The sequence below is a fragment of the Musca autumnalis genome, unplaced genomic scaffold (assembly GCF_047663935.1).
Source record: "Musca autumnalis isolate F117 unplaced genomic scaffold, ASM4766393v1 scaffold_3, whole genome shotgun sequence".
In the NCBI taxonomy this organism is placed as follows: domain Eukaryota; kingdom Metazoa; phylum Arthropoda; class Insecta; order Diptera; family Muscidae; genus Musca; species Musca autumnalis.
Window position 1 is genome coordinate 61,730,687 of NW_027411866.1, and position 17,834 is coordinate 61,748,520.

The 17,834-nt window shown below is 36.5% G+C and overlaps 1 protein-coding gene across 1 annotated transcript in view; it reads right to left on the bottom strand.

Annotated features, from left to right (window-relative positions):
- Window positions 1-17,834, bottom strand: part of Atg5 (autophagy protein 5) — a 298,800-nt gene that overhangs the window by 184,174 nt on the left and 96,792 nt on the right. The window contains exon 2 of the mRNA XM_073979162.1: window positions 2,815-2,914. Coding sequence (XP_073835263.1) covers window positions 2,815-2,914 — 100 coding nt within the window. The remainder of the gene's footprint in view (window positions 1-2,814; window positions 2,915-17,834) is intronic.

The following is a 17,834-nucleotide window of genomic DNA, read 5'->3' on the forward strand; positions in this document are numbered from 1 at the left end:
CCATGGTAATGCTGAAACAGCTGGATAAACCGGGAGTGGAGTATCTCACTACAGTTCTCAACTTATCGCTAGCCACCCTCATTGTTCCCGAAGTCTGGAAAATGGCCAGGCAAGGATGCCAGCAAGAGTGAATCGTACAGGCCGATTTCGCTTTAGTCGCCTGTAGCAAAGACTCTTGAGGCCTTAGTAATCCCCTGCGTCAGAAATAGCTATCTAGTTGCCGATCATCAGCATGGATTCCGTAAACAGCACAGCACGACTACAGCGCTGCACGCCATCTCCATCGAGGACTCAACAAGGAAAGGCCGTGTGATAGAATGGTGATGGTGGCGCTTGACTTATCAAAAGCCTTTGAGACTGTCAAGCCAATTTTGAAACGTTGGATAATCAATTATATGTGTGGACGCCAGTCGTTCGTGGAATTCAGGAACAAGAAGTCCACACCCCGTAGGGTGAAACAGGGAGTTCCCCAAGGTGGAGTGATATCTCCGGAACTGTTTAACCTCTACCTCTCCTGTATTCCGCCCCCTCCTGACGGCATCGAGATCGTAACGTATGCGAATTGTACGATCCTGGCGTCAGGTACCTACCCTGATGACATCTGGGAGAGACTGAACTTCCGCGCATGCTGCAGCTATCTGCGACAAACTGAAATGCAGAAACGAGATCCTCCCTAGTCGGCAGCACTTGGGGTGCACATAAAGAAACCTTGTTGACTACATATAACACGATGGGTCGGTCTGTGGTAAGCTATGCGGCGCTAGTTTGGTCCCGAATTTAGTTGATACGCATTGGAAAGAGATTCAAACTTCTCAGAATGCCGCCTTGAGAACAGCAACAGGGTGTCTCCTCAAGTCTTCAGTGGACCATCTACATGAGGAGGCAAAAATTCTTTCAGTACAACAGCACAATGAGATGCTTTCGGTGCAGTACGTACTCGGGTGTTACCGTGAGAGCCATCCCAATCACCATCTACTGGCTAGCCCCGATACACCCAAGCATATCAGGAAGGATATTCATGCTCTAGAGAGGGAGGTCCAAGAATATAGGAGAACCCCTAGATCAACAGGCATATCAGGCAGGTCTGAATAACATTCACACGGACGCAGTTGCTAAGGTTATTATTTTATTGGACGAATCTCAAAATGTTTCCCCGATTTGATATTTTAGATCTTCCCTTCAGGAAGTAAAGTATCATATCGATACAAGATCAATCGTGTACGAATGGGGGTAAGTAATGAAACGAAAAACGCACAAAAGCTTGGTTTTCGGATCCTTCATTACAACAACATCTGCAATGTTGCCAAATATTCCGAGATGTCATTTCTTGAATAGGATCGTTATTTTACACTTAGAAGTTTGACATATTGTATGATCGTGTATTTATTTATGTATGTTTAACCAGCTGATATGAAGTTCGTGCTATTTACTAATTCTTGATAAGACGGGGAACGCGTACCGACCAAAGACTGGGAGTACGCGTTCTTCACGTTAAACGATAAAGGCTCCGGTACATACGGTCCGTTGAGTGACGGGTTAAGCGGCCCATACACTATAAAATGTTGATGTCAGTATTTGAAGAAGTATGTGTACATTTTTCAAAATATGAGAATGTGTGTGTGAATTTTATGGATTAAGGAAAATCAAAATAGTTTTGATTTTCAAAATGAAACTCAGTCAATCCGATGAATATGGTTTATTTTCAAAATTGTCAAAAAGCAATTTAAAAAAAAGAACGTTGTGTTTGTGAAGAAATAAAAAAGATTAAGATCATTCATTTTTAGAGAAAAATTTGAAGATTTCGGTTGCAGATTGAAGGCTGATTGAGTGCTTTGCTACACACTTATCATGCACACACGTACAAAAGGAGTTCATCAACTGGACAAGCCAATTTGATAGTGTATGGGCTGCATTAGGCGTCAAAAACAACCCAGTAGGAAATTGAATCTGCTATGACCATTTCATCAACGAAAAATTTCAAAATTGTCTTTAAACAAGACGGTGTCACCAAATTTGTCACTCTTTCATGTGCGATGTGTGACATTCTGAACGAAAATGTCTTGTAATGTACCTTGGTACAAGTTAATGTTCATTCTATCGTCCATGAAGACAAATTCGGTTACCTTGTCGCTCAACTTATCGTGCACGAGTTTTGCGACATTTGTGTGAAAATGTCGTCGATGATCGCAAAGGGCAGTCGTCGAGAAGTCTTCAATGGATTGGAGAGTGGAGACAAAAAAATTTGGTCATTCTACCATAATGCCACTGGCTGACTTCCGTATCGTCAATTGCTTTGCGTTGTTTAAACTTCGTCAAAAAATTTTAGTTGCACACTCATACATTGTTCCTCGAAAATGCAACTAAATGTGTCAGAAATAAAAATTATACATGTTTGCGTTTTACCTGCGTTAAACATGTGTATTTTGAAACACGTAGCTTCGCATTTGTTAAATACAACGGCATTAAGAAACATAATACTACGCAGATTTTCAGTGATTTTTAAAGCAACTGGCGATACGGAAGTCAGGCACTTTTTATGGTTTTTATATTTTTTATATTTACATATTTACGTGCTATACGCGTTACCGGTTAATGTAACGCTACTATTTGGCAACTTGTTGGCTAGCTATTTCTAAAAGCTTTCAGAAGATGAAAAAATGGCAGAAAGAGTTTGGTCATACTGCTTATGATATAACTTATTATTTGTTGTACTTGATCTTTTGTTAAATGTAGCAAAATTTGAACATGCAATTTCAGGGAAATGTTTACTTACATAAAAACGTGAGATGTACAAATACTCTTAATTTTACTCACCTATTGGATAATGAAGTTTTAGTGGGGTGCCATTATAATCAAACCATACTGTTCCATCTTGTTGACTATCAGAAATAAAACGACTAAAATATTTTTTTACCTATAATAACAAACATTTTCAAGTTAGAAAAAATTGAATAATCCATTTGGGTATACGAGTATGACATACATAATACAGTTAGGTAACTTAATGTTTTCTAAGCCAAAAATGTACGAGCAGTGTTATTATATAATATTTCATACAATTGATTAAATATACTGAAATTAAATAAAAAATCTTTATATTTCCAATTCTAATGTTTCCATATCATTCCACTTATATGGTTAACTAGCAAAATGCCAGCTACTTCGTATGCGGAAAAGAAATAATATTCAAATAAACATTTAATATGGTGAACACTGAACATTTTTATGTACTTATAGCTATTTAAATTGATATTTAATTTCTATCAAGTACTGTTCATGCATGTTTTGTTCGAATCTCAAAAAAAAGGACATCTACACTTCAACAGCGACCTACATTTTAAATTTCAGTCGGAATTTTGGAATTTGTGATATCAAAATGTAGAAAACCGATCGATTCCCCGGTCAGGCAACATCAAATTTTCGACGGTTGCAAAATACCCCTCAGTAATGTTGGCACGCCGTTCGGACTCGGCGATAATCAGTACGTCTCATATCATTGATCTAATATGAATCGGGGTGCACTCATTGATATGAGAGAAGTCTCCCTTGTCCCGTCTGTTTGTGAAACAATTATTACATTATTTAGAAACCGAATTCGTGTTAACATAGAAACAATAGAACATTATTCAGTACAATTTTTAGAATCCAGAACCTTAGCTCATTAGCTTGTTACAGTTTTAGCTCTACTTGTTCACCCAATGTCAATAGTATTACATGTGGAAACCTTTCATACATTTAAAGGTGGATTTTAATAAACATTCTGATCCAATCTCAACAGTGATCCTCACAACAAATTTCAATTATCGATTCACCCAATACCAGTGCTTCAATATTTAGTATTACTTAATACTCCTAGTACATTTATTGTACGACCACTTCTAAAAATGAACCTGTCAAATAGATAATATACCTATTCCTTAGCCCAATACCAAATTGATTGCAATTTTGTACTTTTCACACACTACTTATATTATTCCAGCTTCATTGCTACACCAACGCCAAATTTAATACCATTGTGTATTTCTCAATAAGTCAGCCAGCCCTAAGCCTAATTTCAGAATTTGTATGCATTTAAAGAAAATTCTTATCTAAACACCAACACCATCCCTCAACAACAATTCGAAATTCCACTTTATCCCTTCAACGCCAAACTGGTACCAAATTCAGTACCTATAATATGTATAAGTTAAAAAACTACTGCCTTTTATCCAAAACATAATCCCAACCGCAATTTAGTATTTTTCGTATACATATGTACGTACACATAATATCGAATTTCACAATTTCAACTCTACTAATTTACACAATAACACTTTGAACCAAATTCTGTGCCATTTTGTAATTTTGTAAGTATATCCACAACCACATCCATATCTCAACCCTACACATCAACAGGGTCTATAATACTAAATTTCCGAATTCCATCTTTATTCATAATACCATTAATACTTTTCGTATGAAAGTACGAATTTCAATAACTATCTCCAACAGTAATTCCAAATTTCAGGATACTACCCATTTAAGTACCATTTAGTACTTTTTGTAACCATAAGTACGAACTTCCAAAACTATCTCAGTCCTACACTCCAACAGTAATCTAAAATTCAGGATTCCAGCTCTCTCCGTTCACCCAAATATAAATTGTACCACTTTAGTACCACTTAGTACATTCCGTGCCCATAAGTACGAATTTCCAAAACTTCCTTAACCCTACTCTCCAACAATAACCTTAACTCGAAATTCCAGGATTTCTGCTCTATCCGTTCACCCAAATATAGATTGTACTAAATTAAGTGCCATTTAGTACATTCCATACCCATAAGTACGAATTTCCAAAACTACCTCAATCCTACACTCCATAAGTAATCTTAATTATAAATTTCAGGATTCCAGCTCTATCGGTCCACGTAAATTTCAATTGTACCAAATTTAGTACTTTCCGTACACATAAGTACGAATTTCCAAGACTAACTCAATCCTACAGTCCAACAGTAATCTTAATTCCAAATTTCAGGATTCCAGCTCTATTCGTTCACCCAAGTCCAAAGTATACCAAAGTTAGTACCATTTAGTACTTTCCGTACCCATAAGTACGAATTTCCAAAACTACCTCAATCTTACACCCCATAAGTAACTTTAATTATAAATTTCAGGATTCCAGCTCTATCTGTTCACCCAAATCCAAATTGTACCAAATTTAGTACATTTAGTACCTTCCGTACCCATAAGTATGAATTTCCAAAACTACCTCAATCCTTCACTCCATCAGTAACCTTAATTCCAGATTTCAGGATTCCAGCTCTATCCGTGCACCCAAATCCAAATTGTGTACCATTTAGTACTTTCGTACAAATTTCCACAACTTGTTCAATCCTACAGCCCATCAGAAATCTTAATTCAATATTTCAAGATTCCAGCTCTGTCCGTTTACCTAAATTTAAATTGTACCAAATTTAGTATTTTCCGTACCCATAGGTACGAATTTCCAAGATTCACTCAATCCTACAGTCCAACAGTAATCTTGATTCCAAATTACAGGATTCCACCTACATATATCCATTCACCCAAATCCGAATTGTACCAAATTCATGACCGTTTAGTACTTTTCGTACGAATAAGTACAAATTTTCAAAACTACCTCAATCCTATACTCTAACAGTAATAATAATTCAAAATTGCAGGATTCCACCTCTATCCATTCACTCAAATCCAAATTGTACCCAATTTAGTACTTTTCGTACACATAAGTACGAATTTCCAAAAAAAACCCTCATATCTCAATCCTACTCTTCAATAGTAGTCTTAATTTTAAAATTCAAGTTTCCAGCTTTATCCGTTCACTCAAATCCAAATTGTACTAAATTTAGTACACTTTAGTACTTTTCGTACACATGAGAACGAATTTCCTTTCATAAACACCACCTCCCATCCTTTATTTCCATACCAAATTTCAAGATTCTAGCTATAGCCGTTCAAAATATACAACTGGTACTAAATTTTATAACTTTTAGTACTTTTCGTACACTTCTAGGTCAAAATTCCAAAAACCCTTTGGTACATCTTTCTAACTCTCCACCAGTGACCCTCATCCCAAATTTCAGAATTCTAGCTTTTCCCGTTAGCCTTATACAAAGGGTACCATATTTAGTACTTTTCGTACCCTTCCAGTTCGAATTTTCAAAAACCGAGCCTTATCTCACGCCTACATACCAACACCAACCTACACTCCAAATTTCAAGCTTCTAGCTTCATCCGTTTCGTCTGGGCATTGATTATAAGGCGGTCAGCCACACAAATGAGACAATTTTTAGTACATTTTAGTGCTTTTCGCATCCTTCTAGGACGAATTTCCAAAAACCCAGCCTTATCGAGCACCTTCGCCCCAAGATTAACCCTCACACAAAATTTCAAGATTATAGCTTCAGCCGTTTCGTCTGAGCGTTGATTATTAATCAGTCAGCCATACAAAAAGCACCATTGTTAGTACATTTTAGTACTTTTCGCACCCTTCTAGGACAAATTTCCAAAAACCCAGCCTTATCGGGCACCTTCGCCACAAGTCTAACCCTCACCCAAATTTTCAAGATTCTAGCTTCAGCCGTTTCGTCTGAGCGTTGATTACACTGGTCAACAGGACTTTTGTTTCAACCGAAGTTGCAGTTGTTTCTAGATGAAATCGGCGAGTTATTTTCAAATCCGGTCCCTGTTTTTCTCCATCAGCTCTTGTTTTTGAGATATAGCTCAAAATCGGTTTTTACGAGTTTAACCCAGACTTTCGTTATTTTCGGATACAAACAAATATTTTTTGTGGGGTTTTCGACATTAATATATTAAGGAGATGCTACACGCTCGATACAAATCGTTTTTGAAATAGTTATGGTGAGTATATATCAAAAAATATAGAAAATATACGACGGACCTTGTACAAATTGCATGTTTTGAGTACTTTAAGCTGTAATTACGTCATCGGGGGAAGTTATAGGATCTTCATATGGTACTCCGGATATGCTTAGGGTGTCTACTATATAATCCAGTATTCAAATGTGTAATATAAAGTTCATAGCCCCCATGATTCGGCCATAACCTAAAAATCGCCATGAAGACTGCTAAAGGGAAATAATTTACCAGTGATATCATTACCACAAAAGCCACTTACTTTTCAATGGCAGTCTTCATGATGATTTTTAAGTTATGGCCGAATCATGGGCGCTATGAACTTTATATTATATATTTGAATACTGGACTATATAGTAGACACCCTAAGCATATCCGCATTGCCATATGAAGATCCTATGACTTCCCCCGATGACGTATTTACAGCTTAAAGTACTCAAAATAAGCAATTTTTACAAGGTCCGTCGTATATTTTCTATATTTTTTTGATATATACTCACCATAACTATTTCAAAAACGATTTGTATCGAGCGTACAACATCTCCTTAATATATTAATGTCGAAAAACCCAGAAAAAAATATTTGTTTGTATCCGAAAATAACGAAACTCGGGGTTAAACTCGTAAAAACCGATTTTGAGCTATATCTCAAAAATAAGAGCTGATGGAGAAAAACCGGGACCGGATTTGAAAATAACTCGCCGATTTCATCTAGAAACAACTGCAACTTCGTCTGAAGCATTCAACTTTTTCAATTTTGTTGAGCAGTGTTATTAATCAGTCAGCCACACAAATGTTACCATTTTTAGTACATTTTAGTGCTTTTCGCACCCTTGTAGGACAAATTTCCAAAAAGACAGCCTTATCGAGCACCTTCGCCCCAAGACTAACACTCACACAAAATTTCAGGTTTCTAGCTTCAGCCGTTTCGTCTGGGCGTTGATTATTAGGCGGTCAGCCACACAAATTTAACATTTTTTAGTACATGTTAGTGCTTTTCGCACCCTTGCAGGACGAATTTCTAAAAACCCAGCCTTATCGAGCACCTTCGCCCCAAAACTAACCCTCACACAAAAGTTCAGGTTTCCAACTTCAGCCGCTTCGTCTGGGCGTTGATTATTAGGCGGTCAGCCACACAAATTTGAAAATTTTTAGTACATTTTAGTGCTTTTCGCACCCTTGTAGGACGAATTTCCAAAAACCCAGCCTTATCGAGCACCTTCGCCCCAAGACTAATCCTCACACAAAATTTGGGGATTCTAGCTTCAGCCGTTTCGTCTGGGCATTGATTATAAGGCGGTCAGCCACACAAATGAGACAATTTTTAGTACATTTTAGTGCTTTTCGCATCCTTCTAGGACGAATTTCCAAAAACCCAGCCTTATCGAGCAACTTCGCCCCAAGACTAATCCTCACACAAAATTTGGGGATTCTAGCTTCAGCCGTTTCGTCTGGGCGTTGTAGATCTCTCAGTCATCACTTTACTCTTTTATATATATATACTAGCAAAGTGCCCGCTACTTCGTATGCGGAAAGGATATAAAAAACATATAAACAATATATAATATGGAAATGCCGAGCACTGAAAATTAACAGCGAGACCAACATTGCACAGCAATACTCTAAATCCAAAAAATACCGATTCCAGCACTGTCCCTACACCCAATAGTACGATTTTCCAAAACTGCCTCAATCCTTCACTGGTATAATTAATTAATTACTGGTGAAATCTTAATTCCAATAACAGGATTCGTGCCCAGAAGTACGAATTTCAAAAACTACCTCCATGTCTCAATCCTATACTCCAACCGTAGTCTTACCAAATTCACCTGTACCAAATTTAGTAATTTTCGTACCCACAAGTACGAATTTCCAAAACTACCTTAATCCTATACTCCAACAGTAATCTCAATTCTAATTTCAAGGTTTCCAGATTCCAAATCCCAATTGTACCAAATTTAGTACTTTTCGTTCCCATAAGTACGAATTTCCAAACAAATTTCCAATTTCCTACATTCCAACAGAAATCTCAATAACACATTTCAGGATTCTAGGTCTATCCGTTCACCCAAATCCAAATTATACCAAATTTATTGCTTTTCGTATCCCTAAGTACGAATTTCCAAAACTAACTCCATCTTACACCCCAACAGCAAGCTTAATTTTAAATGTCATTATTCCAGCTCTGTTCGTTCACCCAAATCCAAATTTGGTACTTTTTGTAATTTCAGGGCTCTATCCGTTCACCCTAAATCCAAATTTAGTTCCACTTAGTACTTTTCGTAAACTTAAGTACAAATTTTCAAAACAACTTCCATTCTACAATCCAACAGTAGCCAGTCTTATACTCCAGCAGCAAATTTTATTCCAAATTTCAGAAATTCAGCTCTATCCGCTGACCCAAATCTTAATTGTACGAAATTTATTACTTTTCGTAACCCATAAGAACGAATTTCCAAATTGTCTCCATACTACAACATCAATCTTAATTCAAAATTTTAGGATTCCAGCTCTATCCGTTCGCCCAAATCGTAATTCTACCAAATTTAGTACCATTTAGTACCTCTCGTACCCATAAGTACGAATTTTCAAAACTACTTCCATTCTACCCTCCAACTGCAGCCTTAATTCAAAATTTCCGGACTCCAGCTCTATCCGCTCAACCTAAATCCAAATTGTACAAAATGTAGTACCATTTAGTAAGTCCATATTTATATTAGGCAATTTTCCTTTCGGCAATTGTCAGTTTGAAGGTGAGAGAGGTGAGGCATATGGTAACCCTTTGCCTCTCAACACCCTCTCTCACCGACAAACTGACAATTGCTTCAAAGAAAATTGCCTAATGTAAATGTGGACTACTTGTCGTACTCATAAGTACGAATTTTCAAAACTACTTCCATTCTACTCTCTAACAGCAGCCTTAACTCAAATTTCAGGATTCCAGCTCTATCCGTTCGCCCAAATTGTAATTGTGCCAAATTTAGTACCATTTAGTACTTTGCGTACCCATAAGTACGAATTTTCAAAACTGCTTCCCTTCTACTCTCTAATTCAAGTTTCAGGATTCCAGCTCTATCCGTTCGCTCAAATCGTAATTATACCAAATTTAGTACCATTTAGTACATTTCGTACGAATAAGTACGAATTTTCAAAACTACTTCCGATCTACTCTCCAACAGTAGCCTTAGTTCAAAATTTCAGGATTCCAACTCCATCCGTTCGCCCAAATCGTAATTGTTCCAAATTTAGTACCATTTAGTACTCTTCGTACCCATAAGTACGAATTTTCAAAACAACTTCCATTCTACCCTCCAACTGTAGCCTTAATTCAAAATTTTAGGATTCCAGGTCTATCCGTTCAACCTAAATACAAATTGTACAAAATTTAGTACTTGCCGTACCCATAAGTACGAATTTTCAAAACTACTTCCATTCTACTCTCTAACAGCAGCCTTAATTCAAATTTCAGGATACCAGCTCTATCCGTTCGCCCAAATCGTAATTGTACCAAATTTAGTAATCTTCGTACCCATAAGTACGAATTATCAAACTACTTCCATTCTACCCTCTAACTGTAGCCTTAATTACAAATTTCAGGATTCCAGCTCTATCTGTTCAACCTAAATCCAAATTGTACCAAATTTAGTACCATTTAGTAGTTTTCGTACCCATGAGTACGATTTTTTAAAACTACATCCATTTTACTCTCCAACTGTAGCCTTAGTTCAAAATTTTAGGATTCCAGCTCTCTCCGTTCGCCCAAATCATAATTGTACCAAAATTAGTACCATTTAGTACTTTTCGTACCCAGAAGTACGAATTTTCAAAACTACGTCCATTCTACTCTCCAACAGTAGCCTTAATTCAAAATTTCAGGATTCCAGCTCTACCTGTTCAACCTAAATCCAATTGTACCAAATTTAGTACTATTTAGTACTTTTCGTACCCATGAGTACGATTTTTTAAAACTACATCCATTTTACTCTCCAACAGTAGCCTTAGTTCAAAATTTCAGGATTCCAGCTCTATCCGTTCGCCCAAATCATAATTGTGCGAACGGATAGAGCTGGAGAAGTAAGAATTTTCAAAACTACGTCCATTCTACTCTCCAACAGTAGCCTTAATTCAAAATTTCAGGATTCCAGCTCTATCTGTTCAACCTAAATCCGAATTGTACCAAATTTAGTACTATTTAGTACTTTTCGTACCCATGAGTACGATTTTTTAAAACTACATCCATTTTACTCTCCAACAGTAGCCTTAATTCAAAATTTCAGGATTCCAGCTCTATCCGTTCGCACAAATCATAATTGTACCAAATTTAGTGCCATTTAGTACTTTTCGTACACATGTGTACACTTTTCCTAAACCACCTCCTTATGTCAACCGTACCTTTTAACCTTGATTCTCACACCAAATTTCAACCTATAACCTTTATCCGTTCGCAAAGTACGAATTGGCACCAAATTTAGTACACTTTAGTACTTTTCGTACACTTATAGTTCGAATTTCTAAAAACCCTTTGGTACACCTTTCTAACTCTCCATCAGTGACCTTCATTCCAAATTTCAAAGTTCTAGCTTTACCGGTTCGCCAAATACAAACGGTACCATATTTAGTACCTTTTAGTACTTTTAGTACCCTTCCAGTTCGAATTTCCAAAAACCAAGCCTTATCTGTCACCTTCGGACCAAGAGTGACCCTCACCCAAAATTTCATGATTCTAGCTTCAGCCGTTTCGTCTGGGCGTTGATGAATCAATCAGTCAGTCAGTGAATCAGTCACTCTACTCTTTTATTAATATAGATTCCAATAACAGGATTCGTGCCCATAAGTACGAATTTCAAAAACTACCTCCATGTCTCAATCCTATACTCCAACCGTAGTCTTACCAAATTCACCTGTACCAAATTTAGTAATTTTCGTACCCACAAGTACGAATTTCCAAAACTACCTTAATCCTATACTCCAACAGTAATCTCAATTCTAATTTCAAGGTTTCCAGATTCCAAATCCCAATTGTACCAAATTTAGTACTTTTCGTTCCCATAAGTACGAATTTCCAAACAAATTTCCAATTTCCTACATTCCAACAGAAATCTCAATAACACATTTCAGGATTCTAGGTCTATCCATTCACCCAAATCCAAATTATACCAAATTTATTGCTTTTCGTATCCCTAAGTACGAATTTCCAAAACTAACTCCATCTTACACCCCAACAGCAAGCTTAATTTTAAATGTCATTATTCCAGCTCTGTTCGTTCACCCAAATCCAAATTTGGTACTTTTTGTACTCATAAATACGAATTTTCAAAACTACTTCCATTTTACACTCCAAATGTAGCCTACGAAGTACGAATTTCCAAATTATCTCAATCCCATACTCTAACATCAATGTTAATTCGAAATTTCAGGGCTCTATCCGTTCACCCTAAATCCAAATTTAGTTCCACTTAGTACTTTTCGTAAACTTAAGTACAAATTTTCAAAACAACTTCCATTCTACAATCCAACAGTAGCCAGTCTTATACTCCAGCAGCAAATTTTATTCCAAATTTCAGAAATTCAGCTCTATCCGCTGACCCAAATCTTAATTGTACGAAATTTATTACTTTTCGTAACCCATAAGAACGAATTTCCAAATTGTCTCCATACTACAACATCAATCTTAATTCAAAATTTTAGGATTCCAGCTCTATCCGTTCGCCCAAATCGTAATTCTACCAAATTTAGTACCATTTAGTACCTCTCGTACCCATAAGTACGAATTTTCAAAACTACTTCCATTCTACCCTCCAACTGCAGCCTTAATTCAAAATTTCCGGAATCCAGCTCTATCCGCTCAACCTAAATCCAAATTGTACAAAATGTAGTACCATTTAGTAAGTCCATATTTATATTAGGCAATTTTCCTTTCGGCAATTGTCAGTTTGAAGGTGAGAGAGGTGAGGCATATGGTAACCCTTTGCCTCTCAACACCCTCTCTCACCGACAAACTGACAATTGCTTCAAAGAAAATTGCCTAATGTAAATGTGGACTACTTGTCGTACTCATAAGTACGAATTTTCAAAACTACTCTCTAACAGCAGCCTTAACTCAAATTTCAGGATTCCAGCTCTATCCGTTCGCCCAAATTGTAATTGTACCAAATTTAGTACCATTTAGTACTTTGCGTACCCATAAGTACGAATTTTCAAAACTGCTTCCCTTCTACTCTCTAATTCAAGTTTCAGGATCCCAGCTCTATCCGTTCGCCTAAATTATAATTGTACCAATTTTAGTATCATTTAGTACTTTTCGTACCCATAAGTACGAATTTTCAAAACTACTTTGCGTACCCATAAGTACGAATTTTCAAAACTGCTTCCCTTCTACTCTCTAATTCAAGTTTCAGGATCCCAGCTCTATCCGTTCGCCTAAATTATAATTGTACCAATTTTAGTATCATTTAGTACTTTTCGTACCCATAAGTACGAATTTTCAAAACTACTTCCATTCTACCCTCCAACTGCAGCCTTAATTCAAAATTTCCGGATTCCAGCTCTATCCGCTCAACCTAAATCCAAATTGTACAAAATGTAGTACCATTTAGTAAGTCCATATTTATATTAGGCAATTGTCAGTTTGAAGGTGAGAGAGGTGAGGCATATGGTAACCCTTTGCCTCTCAACACCCTCTCTCACCGACAAACTGACAATTGCTTCAAGGAAAATTGCCTAATGTAAATATGGACTACTTGTCATACTCATAAGTACGAATTTTCAAAACTCCTTCCATTCTACTCTCTAACAGCAGCCTTAACCCAAATTTCAGGATTCCAGCTCTATCCGTTCGCTCAAATCGTAATTATACCAAATTTAGTACCATTTAGTACATTTCGTACGAATAAGTACGAATTTTCAAAACTACTTCCGTTCTACTCTCCAACAGTAGCCTTAGTTCAAAATTTCAGGATTCCAACTCCATCCGTTCGCCCAAATCGTAATTGTTCCAAATTTAGTACCATTTAGTACTCTTCGTACCCATAAGTACGAATTTTCAAAACAACTTCCATTCTACCCTCCAACTGTAGCCTTAATTCAAAATTTTAGGATTCCAGGTCTATCCGTTCAACCTAAATACAAATTGTACAAAATTTAGTACTTGCCGTACCCATAAGTACGAATTTTCAAAACTACTTCCATTCTACTCTCTAACAGCAGCCTTAATTCAAATTTCAGGATACCAGCTCTATCCGTTCGCCCAAATCGTAATTGTATCAAATTTAGTAATCTTCGTACCCATAAGTACGAATTATCAAACTACTTCCATTCTACCCTCTAACTGTAGCCTTAATTACAAATTTCAGGATTCCAGCTCTATCTGTTCAACCTAAATCCAAATTGTACCAAATTTAGTACCATTTAGTAGTTTTCGTACCCATGAGTACGATTTTTTAAAACTACATCCATTTTACTCTCCAACTGTAGCCTTAGTTCAAAATTTTAGGATTCCAGCTCTATCCGTTCGCCCAAATCATAATTGTACCAAATTTAGTACCATTTAGTACTTTTCGTACCCAGAAGTAAGAATTTTCAAAACTACGTCCATTCTACTCTCCAACAGTAGCCTTAATTCAAAATTTCAGGATTCCAGCTCTATCTGTTCAACCTAAATCCGAATTGTACCAAATTTAGTACTATTTAGTACTTTTCGTACCCATGAGTACGATTTTTTAAAACTACATCCATTTTACTCTCCAACAGTAGCCTTAATTCAAAATTTCAGGATTCCAGCTCTATCCGTTCGCACAAATCATAATTGTACCAAATTTAGTGCCATTTAGTACTTTTCGTACACATGTGTACACTTTTCCTAAACCACCTCCTTATGTCAACCGTACCTTTTAACCTTGATTCTCACACCAAATTTCAACCTATAACCTTTATCCGTTCGCAAAGTACGAATTGGCACCAAATTTAGTACACTTTAGTACTTTTCGTACACTTATAGTTCGAATTTCTAAAAACCCTTTGGTACACCTTTCTAACTCTCCATCAGTGACCTTCATTCCAAATTTCAAAGTTCTAGCTTTACCGGTTCGCCAAATACAAACGGTACCATATTTAGTACCTTTTAGTACTTTTAGTACCCTTCCAGTTCGAATTTCCAAAAACCAAGCCTTATCTGTCACCTTCGGACCAAGAGTGACCCTCACCCAAAATTTCATGATTCTAGCTTCAGCCGTTTCGTCTGGGCGTTGATGAATCAATCAGTCAGTCAGTGAATCAGTCACTCTACTCTTTTATTAATATAGATTCCAATAACAGGATTCGTGCCCATAAGTACGAATTTCAAAAACTACCTCCATGTCTCAATCCTATACTCCAACCGTAGTCTTACCAAATTCACCTGTACCAAATTTAGTAATTTTCGTACCCACAAGTACGAATTTCCAAAACTACCTTAATCCTATACTCCAACAGTAATCTCAATTCTAATTTCAAGGTTTCCAGATTCCAAATCCCAATTGTACCAAATTTAGTACTTTTCGTTCCCATAAGTACGAATTTCCAAACAAATTTCCAATTTCCTACATTCCAACAGAAATCTCAATAACACATTTCAGGATTCTAGGTCTATCCGTTCACCCAAATCCAAATTATACCAAATTTATTGCTTTTCGTATCCCTAAGTACGAATTTCCAAAACTAACTCCATCTTACACCCCAACAGCAAGCTTAATTTTAAATGTCATTATTCCAGCTCTGTTCGTTCACCCAAATCCAAATTTGGTACTTTTTGTACTCATAAATACGAATTTTCAAAACTACTTCCATTTTACACTCCAAATGTAGCCTACGAAGTACGAATTTCCAAATTATCTCAATCCCATACTCTAACATCAATGTTAATTCGAAATTTCAGGGCTCTAGCCGTTCACCCTAAATCCAAATTTAGTTCCACTTAGTACTTTTCGTAAACTTAAGTACAAATTTTCAAAACAACTTCCATTCTACAATCCAACAGTAGCCAGTCTTATACTCCAGCAGCAAATTTTATTCCAAATTTCAGAAATTCAGCTCTATCCGCTGACCCAAATCTTAATTGTACGAAATTTATTACTTTTCGTAACCCATAAGAACGAATTTCCAAATTGTCTCCATACTACAACATCAATCTTAATTCAAAATTTTAGGATTCCAGCTCTATCCGTTCGCCCAAATCGTAATTCTACCAAATTTAGTACCATTTAGTACCTCTCGTACCCATAAGTACGAATTTTCAAAACTACTTCCATTCTACCCTCCAACTGCAGCCTTAATTCAAAATTTCCGGACTCCAGCTCTATCCGCTCAACCTAAATCCAAATTGTACAAAATGTAGTACCATTTAGTAAGTCCATATTTATATTAGGCAATTTTCCTTTTGGCAATTGTCAGTTTGAAGGTGAGAGAGGTGAGGCATATGGTAACCCTTTGCCTCTCAACACCCTCTCTCACCGACAAACTGACAATTGCTTCAAAGAAAATTGCCTAATGTAAATGTGGACTACTTGTCGTACTCATAAGTACGAATTTTCAAAACTACTTCCATTCTACTCTCTAACAGCAGCCTTAACCCAAATTTCAGGATTCCAGCTCTATCCGTTCACTCAAATCGTAATTATACCAAATTTAGTACCATTTAGTACATTTCGTACGAATAAGTACGAATTTTCAAAACTACTTCCGTTCTACTCTCCAACAGTAGCCTTAGTTCAAAATTTCAGGATTCCAACTCCATCCGTTCGCCCAAATCGTAATTGTTCCAAATTTAGTACCATTTAGTACTCTTCGTACCCATAAGTACGAATTTTCAAAACAACTTCCATTCTACCCTCCAACTGTAGCCTTAATTCAAAATTTTAGGATTCCAGGTCTATCCGTTCAACCTAAATACAAATTGTACAAAATTTAGTACTTGCCGTACCCATAAGTACGAATTTTCAAAACTACTTCCATTCTACTCTCTAACAGCAGCCTTAATTCAAATTTCAGGATACCAGCTCTATCCGTTCGCCCAAATCGTAATTGTACCAAATTTAGTAATCTTCGTACCCATAAGTACGAATTATCAAACTACTTCCATTCTACCCTCTAACTGTAGCCTTAATTACAAATTTCAGGATTCCAGCTCTATCTGTTCAACCTAAATCCAAATTGTACCAAATTTAGTACCATTTAGTAGTTTTCGTACCCATGAGTACGATTTTTTAAAACTACATCCATTTTACTCTCCAACTGTAGCCTTAGTTCAAAATTTTAGGATTCCAGCTCTATCCGTTCGCCCAAATCATAATTGTACCAAAATTAGTACCATTTAGTACTTTTCGTACCCAGAAGTACGAATTTTCAAAACTACGTCCATTCTACTCTCCAACAGTAGCCTTAATTCAAAATTTCAGGATTCCAGCTCTATCTGTTCAACCTAAATCCAATTGTACCAAATTTAGTACTATTTAGTACTTTTCGTACCCATGAGTACGATTTTTTAAAACTACATCCATTTTACTCTCCAACAGTAGCCTTAGTTCAAAATTTCAGGATTCCAGCTCTATCCGTTCGCCCAAATCATAATTGTACCAAATTTAGTACCATTTAGTACTTTTCGTACCCAGAAGTAAGAATTTTCAAAACTACGTCCATTCTACTCTCCAACAGTAGCCTTAATTCAAAATTTCAGGATTCCAGCTCTATCTGTTCAACCTAAATCCGAATTGTACCAAATTTAGTACTATTTAGTACTTTTCGTACCCATGAGTACGATTTTTTAAAACTACATCCATTTTACTCTCCAACAGTAGCCTTAATTCAAAATTTCAGGATTCCAGCTCTATCCGTTCGCACAAATCATAATTGTACCAAATTTAGTGCCATTTAGTACTTTTCGTACACATGTGTACACTTTTCCTAAAC